General features: G+C 41.6%; 1 protein-coding gene across 4 annotated transcripts; it reads left to right on the top strand.

The window, feature by feature from the left end:
- The first annotated feature begins 4,455 nt into the window (after positions 1 to 4,455).
- On the top strand, positions 4,456 to 9,508 carry srsf1a (serine and arginine rich splicing factor 1a). 4 transcript variants are annotated; one of them, XM_010773958.1, is made up of 5 exons: positions 4,456 to 4,887; positions 5,376 to 5,554; positions 6,546 to 6,718; positions 8,614 to 8,724; positions 9,130 to 9,508. In XM_010773958.1, the coding sequence occupies exons 1-4, from the start codon at positions 4,700 to 4,702 to the stop codon at positions 8,686 to 8,688; spliced, it is 615 nt and encodes a 204-aa protein (XP_010772260.1). In that variant the 5' UTR covers positions 4,456 to 4,699; the 3' UTR covers positions 8,689 to 8,724; positions 9,130 to 9,508. The 4 variants fall into 4 exon arrangements, with proteins under 4 accessions (XP_010772260.1, XP_010772266.1, XP_010772252.1 ...); XM_010773964.1 differs by lacking the exon at positions 8,614 to 8,724; XM_010773950.1 differs by having other exon boundaries at positions 8,614 to 9,508.
- Positions 9,509 to 9,884: the final 376 nt, after the last annotated feature.

The raw sequence follows: 9,884 nt of genomic DNA, 5'->3' as shown, positions 1-9,884 counted from the left end.
AGCTGGTTTAGTCTTTAGTGCTTCAGTGTGTGATCGTATGAGAAAGGCACAGAGTCACAAGTGGATTACTTGAGCTAATGACTTGATGCGACTAGACTGGTCTTTTTATAGGAAGAGGGTGAAGTGCCGCGGGAAACTATAGGGGACAAGAGGCCAGGATGTGTTTTTGGCCTTTTTTTTTAATCACATGGGCTTCTTTTTTGGATTGTGTGCTATGAAGTAGTAAGGTATTACCAAACCTAAGCATGATGATGTTTGTTAAATGTCACCTTATGTTGAGCAAAAATAAAGGTAATCTCCATGCTTCACTTGCAACGATGATAGTTGTCTGACATTAGAGTTATGCTCATGGCAGGCTGTAAGAAAAAGTAAGTCTCCCCAAAAACAATTCAGTATTAACTTTAACTAATTTATCACTGTTTTCCCTCAAATGTTTCCCCAACTGCTGTAAGTCCCACACAGTTACATCTTTGAATCATTATTATTACAATTAAATAAAATGAAAAAGGTCAAATGTACACCAAAGGTTACCAGTCCAAAGTTGTATCTTTATAGCTGTATTTATTTGTATATGTTATATGAAAAATGACCACATATAAATAAAATGTATTAGAACTTGATAGGAATAAAATATTACACATGGCTAATAATTAAGCTAATTTCCAACGAATGGCTAATCATTTACACAACGTTATAACGCTAGGTGCTAATCAAATATTTGGGATGCAGTTTCACTGCGAGATTAACTTGAAAGGGTCATGTAACATCATCCTGTTTATGACCAACATCAATTGACATGTTCTTATTTAATATATAAAACTCATAACGTTGCTTTACAAACATACCTGAACGCCGCGGCTCTTGAACGCATCCCGCAGCACTGCAAACGTATGGCGGAGGTGAGTTAGCTAATGTTGGCTAGAAACCTTTAAAAAAGCTAAAAGCAAGCTGTCCTGTGTTTTATATTGACATCAATTAATAGCAAATTGTCAGGTTTAAGAGAAATGTAGGAGAAACGTGTGTTACTCCGCGTGTTGCATGACATAAAGAGGTGTGTTTGAGTCGCTCACAAACACAGGTTCTGTTATGGGTTCATGTGAGGTTCAATGTGGTTGTTACGTTAACTCCATTGACAGCTTGTTCGGTACTTAAAACTAATGCTATCGTGTTCAACAGTCTTTATATATTTAACAGTCCTTGCCTTGTACTAATAGAAAGTTCATTTATTTTGTAATAGCCTACTTACTTATCAATATACCTGGTCAGTTCATCTAGTGGCCAGTAGGAGCAGTCTGCAGAAGGGAGCAATTTCCATAGACCCCCATGTTAAAATGCCCAACTTTACAGCAGAAATAAACATGTTTACATCGTGGTTAAAAAAAAAATATTCTCTGTATAGTTAGATCCCCCCTTCATGAATATGAATTGGGGGGGTGATTTAAAAAAAAAAAATATATATATATATACAGTCTATGCTTGGTAGTCGCGTACTTCCAAGTCACTTCGTTAATAAACGAAGCAAGTATACTTCCAAGTCACGGCTTCGGAAAACGAGAAGAATGGAACAGGCTAACAAGTGTGCCACTCTCTCGGTTTCAACATAAACTGTACCGAAAATAAATACCTCACGATGTCTATCTAATTATGAACTGGCTTTACTTTCACGGAACACATTTTTGGTGATAACAAAGTCACATATTATTTACCAACACATGTTCTACGCCACTACATACTTACATTTAAATGTGTACTGCGTCGGTTCAGCCATTCTCCACAAGGGTTTTGGAAATTGATCCATGCGCAAAGCATTGTGGGGATTTTAAGGACGCAAAGTCTACCCATGTGCAGCCTCGAAATTTCCCCCAAACCAAGGACGCGGCCTCGGTGGAATTCCAAGTATGCTGGAGATTGGAACAGTACTTCGGCAGCACTCGCTGACACAGCATCCTTGAAATATTGGCTTGGAAGCCAGTATCCTCGAGATTGAGAAACGGCCGGTGTTTCTCAATCTCGAGTACGCTTGCTTGGTAGCACATGTTTTCCGAGCGTCTTGCTTCAGAAGAGGCAAGAATACTTCCTGGCATTCAGAAAACAAAGAGTGGAACAGGCTAGCAAGTGTGCAGGCATACTTGCCATCCTTGAGACCTCAGAAATCGGGAGCATTTCAAAACCACCGCGAGGGGGGGTGCTAGTGGATCGCCGGAGCTGTATTAGATTAACATTAACATGCTTATTGTAGTTGTAAGTGCACTGCCTTGCGGCCTGTAGCACCATCCTTGATGGAGCATATGTGTGGGCTGGACCTGTATTTTACAGGAACGGAGTGAGCAGAGGGTAGAGTTGTCGATTCTTGTTCTGTTTTCTGTGATATATCTCAGACTTTCAGTTGCGCGAGCTACTAAAGAGACGCGCTACCATGGAAACCAAACAATGGTGTAGCTGTATTAAAGTCTGAGTGGAAACAGTCCTGAGTAAATCTGATTTATCAGAAATCGGGAGAAATGCGGGAGAAATATGACCCCGGGAGGAAACCGTGAGAGGGCAATGAAATCGGGAGTCTCCCGCAAAAATCGGGAGGGTTGGCAAGTATGTGTGCAGGTGTGCGTGACAGTGCGTCATATGAGAGGCCCCGCCTTACATTTTCCGCCGCAGATTTGGAGAAATTCGTCCGTGCGCAAAGCATTGTGGGGATTTTAAGACCGCGGAGTCTACACATGTGCAGCCTCGAAATTTCACCTAACGAAGTACGCCAGGCTCGGTAGATTTCCAAGTATGGTGGACATTGGAAAAGTACTTTGGCGGCACTCGATGACGTATTATGCTTGAAATAGTGGCTCTGGAGCAGCTTTACTCGCGATTCAGAAACACCCTCAATGTTGAGTATACCTGCTGCAGAGCCACTATTTCAAGTATACTACGTCATCGAATGGCACCGAATGCTGGGCATTTAACACAATATGCTGTGTTTCTCAGGAGAGGCTTCTCAATACTCTAATTTCCCCTCCTTGACTCCTATCCTCGACTCCTATCCTCAAGATTTAGTCCCGCCCACAGGAGATGCGAGCGGAGGACTGGGGAGGGGGAGAGAGGAGTGGAAGAAGCAGGTGGTTAGAGAAATGAGAACTCCTCTCCTCTGAGCGGTCATTTTAAAGAGACGTCCATTAATGATGACACAAGGCACAGCAGCACCCTGTCTGATGGACAGATGTGTTCATGGCGACTTATATATTTACTTTTAATTCATTCACAGTGCGGTATAATGAGACAATAACAGGCTACAGATGCGGATATATACACATATATTTATATAAATATATACAATTTAAAGTATGAGAGCACTCTCATAATAACGTAACACAATCAGAGACTGGATATATCCCCCCCTCTCTCTGGTCGCTGAAATGGGGAATTGAAATTACGGGCAAAAAGTTGCATTTACAAGTATTAAAAGTAAGCATAGGACACCAAACCAACTGAGACCCGTCTGTCGGCCGCATCGACGCACTGTACAACACACACCTACACACTGTACCACACACACACCTACAGCTCCTAAAGCATGATCAGGCTACAGCCGTTGTTTTTCTTTTATTATGTGAAGCACTAAATGGTCTTAGAAAAATATAGTTCCTGGTTGGTGGATCTCTAACTACGGCAAATGAAGCCCGCTGACGTCAGTTGCTTCTTCTTCTGCTTTGCGTTTACTGGCAGAGCTGTTCGCAAAAAAACGCGTTCACGACGTATACCGAGTTACTAAAATACTATCGGGCCGGAAGTGCCCGGAGTTAGCGGACTGGCTTCAGTAGAAGGCTGCTGGGAACTCCAGCAGCTTCTACTGGAAGCCTTCGCGGAACGAGTAAATGGCCAGGAAACCGCTGTTACACCTCCTCATCTCCGAGCGCTCCTCGATGTGCATTTAGATACTTTAGGTGTTCTCATGAGTTGATCCTTCTTCATTTCACTGCGACGTGGGTCTAATGCTAATAATGGTCTGATAAGACCTCTATGGCGGCTTCACAAACGTTATTGTGCAGACTGGAGTTTGCGGACCAGTTTTGTCATGATTTTAAGCATTCCGCACCAGCCAATCAGACACAGGAACCGTTTTATCTCCCAACGAAAGTCCACAATATGCAAGGGGGTAAAAAAAAAGGTTCTCTAGAACTAATTTAGTTCCTGGGACTTTTTGGTGTAAACGCAACTAAATAGTAGTTCTCAGGAACCTTTGTGGGAAAAGTACTTGGTGTGAACGCGCCTATTGTAGAGCAGTTAGAAGGAAAAAAGCTTGGTGTGTTAATTCATTACATTGCCAGTATTTTTCATTGTTGTGAAAAAAAATCGCCCCCTCTCATTTTTTAACAGCCCCCTTAGTCATTTCATCTTGGAGCCGGGCCTGGCTCGGTCCTCGATGTGCATTTAGAGAAATTAGATGTCCTTCAACATGGCGCGCTGAAATCCATTTCCGTGTCACTACCGGAGGACTGAGGAGTCGAGTAGGGGAAATTAGAGAATCGAGAAGCCTTTATTGTCTCCCCACTAAATATCCTGCAGATTTGCAGCGGCGTGCATTGATTGCCTTCTGCACCCCGCTCGACGATTTGAAGGAGCGCTTGAAGTCTAATTGCGGTGTGGCTCCGCCGACCGTTATAGATCTTGCAAACAGCTAACCGTTAGCCGAACTGGCGAGCTATCCGTTAGCATGTCGGATGTAGTGCGAGGCCCAGCAGGGAACAACGACTGTCGGATTTATGTGGGGAATCTCCCTCCGGATATTCGAACAAAGGACGTGGAAGACGTGTTCTACAAATATGGCACAATACGAGATATCGACCTGAAGAACCGGAGAGGGGGGCCACCTTTCGCCTTTATTGAATTTGAAGACCCCAGGTAAGAAGCTAATGGATAGACCAAGACCAGCCCCATTGTGTGGCTAACCGTGAGCTGTCACGGAGCCAGACTTCTCCCTGGATTTACTAAACATTGCTATGCAAGCGAAGTGTGGTTTGCTTCCCTAAACGTGTTATAAGAAGTGTAGCTCGCTCCTTTTAACGAAGTCCTGCTTGTGTTTGCACTGCGTCCTTAATTGTATGTCCCTGTAACATTGGCTAGTTAACAGACATTTACATTGTTTCTGGCTAGTAATTGTATCAATGCACGTATAACGTTACGCAAGTTCATTAATGTATATTGCATTGTGTTCTGATAAATAACACATAACGTATGCACTGATTGAGGCACAATTATGTGTGCACGTCTGCAAGGTGGATTAGCAAAGGCAGATCAAGCCAGCTGATAGCATCGTTGACCCCGGTTGTACGGGCATTGCCTCTGCCCACCCTCCACGTGTTAATGTTTAAACTGTACCTCGTTCCCAGGGACGCTGATGATGCAGTTTATGGGCGTGATGGTTATGATTATGACGGATACAGGCTGCGCGTGGAGTTCCCTCGGAGCAGCAGGGGCTCACGAGGAGCGTTTGGAGGGATCGGCGGAGCTCCCAGAGGCAGATACGGACCTCCATCAAGACGCTCTGAGTACAGGGTCATTGTTTCGGGTAAGTACTAACTTGCCAATGTACATTCATATTACTATTCATATCCATTGGCTGCTTCGTTTGGGGAATGCATCTTTCTGAAGTGTACCTTTTTTATTGTAGTGGGTGCAGTTTTAAGGTAACAAGCTTAGCAAAAAAGTTTTAAACTGTACAAGATCATGTGGGTCATCATGCATGCTGTAATAACCTCATAAGTCGGGTAACTGACCAGATGACTTGGAAGTAATGAAGTTTGAGTAGACTGTGCTCTAACTTCAGATGAGACGACTTTATTGACTTAATGCACATACAGCCTTGGTAATAGATGCACACAACATTAACCTCATTACAGTATATGTGCTTGGCGATATATACTACTACTTTGTGGGTGAACACTTTGTTGACAGTACCAGTTATAGTGACAAATGTAATCAGAACAATTATATGTATTCATCTTGATGTAACAAATTGAAAATTTGCCGGAAAGATAATGCAAAATAATATTTATTACCTTTGCTATAAGTTAAATTGGTATTTATATAATATATATTATTTACAAGTAAATCGATGTGTTATTGCGCATATATGTTATTATTATATATTGTCTGTAAAACTCAATTGCTTTTCTACACAATGTCTGTCCTAGTTTCCCAAATTCCATTGTTTTGTTTTTTTAAATGTCTTGTTTTGTCAGTCCAGAATCCAAATAAAATGATATAAAATTGCAAATCACGCCACAATTTAACACACGGCTTTATACTATGTTATGAAAACACGTCCGACTAATCAAATTATATCTTAAAACTAAACGTATCCTGCATTTTTAACATGTTTTCTTTTAACTACAGTTGGACTTTACATTCGAATGAATTGAAATGCTGCTGCAACACTCAATCCTGCAGCGTCTGTTTCCAGAAAAAAAGTTCTGTAGTTCTAACATATGTTGACGTTCTTACAATTAACTGTCTAAAGCTGGACAGTGTGCTAACAAAGCTATGGTTGAATGTTTTAGGACTCCCGCAGAGCGGCAGCTGGCAGGACCTGAAGGACCACATGCGTGAAGCAGGCGACGTGTGCTACGCCGACGTCTTCAGAGATGGAAGCGGAGTTGTAGAGTTTGTGCGAAAAGAAGACATGACCTATGCTGTTCGAAAGCTGGACAACACCAAATTCCGCTCGCATGAGGTATGTGTACTAGGGATGTGCATCTCCATTACTGAGTGCGATGCGCATCTCCATAGTTGCCAACGATACGATACATTAACGATACATTTGAAACACCAGGCGATGCGATACAATTCACCCCTGTTGTGATACAGTTCGATACGATTTGATTCAACATTATGCGATTCGGGGCGATACAATTCGATTCAACAAGATGCAAAATAATGATACTTCAATATGGTATGACAGAGGATTTTTGTTTTATTCGTTATATGCAGCAAATCATACATTAACAAAAAAGTGCTTTACATATTTGGTTCTCTGTACTAGTAATGCGCATCCCATCATGCTGTTTCTTTTTTACCTTAAAAAACTCCGGAGTACACTACAATGTATAACACCTCACAGTTAAACTATTTAAGGATGCATTGCCCATGATTAACAATGTGCAAATAAGGACTACCACAGTGCAATGCCCATACAGCTGCCAGCCTGATGTGCTTAACACTCATTCATAGGCTAACTCACCAGTGAGCAGAAAGCAGTGGTTTCTATATGAGCAATAAAAAATACAAATAACCTTTCACAAACAGGTATTTCTTAACTGCTTACAATTGTAAGGAAGACATTTAAACTATTATTGGCAGTCACAGGCTGCTGTAAACTAAACACCACTCTCTCTGACAGAACACCTCACTGAGTGATTGAACTCATATGTCTAACTTTCAGGTTTTTCTTTTTAGCCGTAGACGACCCATGTCGCCTCTTGTGCGTCGCTAAGCTCCTCGTATACTTGTGTACTTTAAAGTGGCGCGGCATCGTTAACAATTTGCGTGCGATTTTTCAAGTTGTCCGTCTTTCTTGAAAAATCCGAAGTGTTGCCAAACGTTTGATTTGTAGGTATTTTTCGGTGCGTTGTGTTTCTCTTTCTCCTCGACTTCCATGTGTGTTGATAACTGAGACTCTCGGCCGCCGTAGTGGCGAAGCAAAGATCAAAGATCGTCTCTGCTGAGTGCTGACAGGATGAGAGGATATTTATATGAAATCGTTTTTTTACCGATGCATCGATCAACAATCGATGCATCGCGATTTCCACCCAAACTGTAGCCGATGTGCACTCTTTCAACCGGTGCACTCGCATCTTGAACGTTTATGCCGGCGCACCGATGCGAATCGGTGAATCTTAACATTCCTAATGTGTACTGATTTGATCAACTGTCATGGATAATGTTTTTTTGCTGTGTCCAGGTGAGTACTTGTGAGGAAATGCTATATGTTCCAAGTACCTCTGGCCCTCATTTCTATCCATGGTATTTCCACCATAGGAAGGAATGTTGCCTTTTCAATGTCAAGTTCTCTTGTGTCTGCCAGGGAGAGACTGCTTACATTCGTGTGAAATTAGACGGTCCCCGCAGCCCAAGTTACGGAAGATCACGCTCCCGCAGCCGTGGCAGTCGGAGCAGGAGCCGCAGTAGAAGCAATTCCCGGGGCCGAGGCAGAGGATCGCCCCGCTACTTGCTTCGACACAGCCGCTCTCGCTCCTGTTCTTAAACCTTTCTACCACCAATTTTTTTGCTCTTTTGATGTTCACCTTCTTGTTTTTACGTCAGCACTTGATTTTTTTATTTCTGCTTTCCATGTCCCAATGTCCTTATGTTTTCTCCCACCCTCTCCAGTGGCTTTGTCCTTTTGTTTTTCTCTCTCTTTCTCACCCATCTTTCTGTCCTTTCAATATTTTGAAAAAAAATAGGAATTGTGCTGAGTTGTCATAAGCTGCACTCAATGTTTTTGCAAGTCTTTTTAAAATTGAGTTTTGTTAAAAAAAAATAAACAGCCTCTCTCTCATTTGGATATGTGGGGTGGGCTTTTTCGAGCCCAATGCTTAAACTGTATTTTACCCTTGTGTCTTCCTTTAGATTCTGAAGAGAAGGATTAAAGTGATTTGGATAAAACCCATTGTGGAGCACATTTCAATTGTATGGTCAGGATAGGACATCTAATTGAGGAGCAATCAGGTCGAGGCAATGGTACGCTTCATGTTCCATAAATTGAACGTTTTGGTTATCATATCATGCATGTCATATTTACATGTCCCATGTGCTGTATTTATCATATATACAATTGTAAACATGGTACTCTGTCTTGTGACAGAATAAACAGTCCTAGATCAAGTGTTGTGATTTAAGTGTAACATCTTTGCTGTCAAATGTAAAAAAATCTGATCACTTTGTTGCAAAAGTTTCCCACTTATAACTTTGAATGTCCTTATTGGTAACAAAATGTTTTTTACTTCAGGGAGTGATAGCTTTTGTGCTCAGTGGCATTTTTTTTCTTGATTGACACAAGTGCTCAAAAATGAAAAAAATTAGGCCCACAATTCTTGACATTTTATTCTAACAGTCTCCCTCTGATTTTCTTCCTGGTATTTCAAGGTTTTGATTGGAGGAGTGGCTCAGTGGATCCCAATCCTTGGAGCTGGATGAGTGGATCGATTAGGAAAGGGATAGGCAAGGATGGATGCTCGGAACGGGATCAGTTTTTCCAGGATTCAAATGAGTTTGATTTCAGAACTAAATAACAGGAGTCCCAGAGCAACTTTTTTGTCTATTAGGCCCCCCAATGCCTATTTAAAGTTTTTCAGTGGTAATGGCTTTATTTTACAAGAAAACGAAACGGAGGACCAGGAAGTTGGATCAAAGGATGGAGTCGTAGATGCCTGGTATGAGGGAATAAAATATTTGTGAGGTTGGGTGGGGGTTTCTGTGGGAGTAGTTGGTATGTTTTAATCTTGCTTTTTCTCTTAGCATTTTCAATAAAACACTTTCAAACAAGGATCCTTTTAGTCTGTTTGTATTTGTATCAACAACTCAAATATTAATTCACGTGATCTGTCTAAATGAGTTAAATGCTATTTTTTTCCCTAAAAGTAAATTAGCCTGGTACATGGCATTTAACTAATTTTTAACCACAACATTCCTTTTAAGAGTGAATTAAAAATGTATTTCTAAAACTATAAAGCAGCAGGAAATAAGGCTGATTAAAAATGATGCTAATTTAAACGCCACCAACACAATAGCAGTGCATATGTTTAGTATTCAAAGCTCCAGAGTCTCAGCTGTGACGACAACCGATGAAAAAGCCTTTACACACAGCCAAACCATACCTACCCACGGCCAAGGTCTCGTTT

Source organism: Notothenia coriiceps, unplaced genomic scaffold (assembly GCF_000735185.1).
Source record: "Notothenia coriiceps isolate Sejong01 unplaced genomic scaffold, NC01 NC01_scaffold00000339, whole genome shotgun sequence".
Lineage (NCBI taxonomy): Eukaryota > Metazoa > Chordata > Actinopteri > Perciformes > Nototheniidae > Notothenia > Notothenia coriiceps.
The sequence above is the reverse complement of the archived record's forward strand: the minus strand, read 5'-3'. Positions and strand labels throughout refer to the sequence as shown.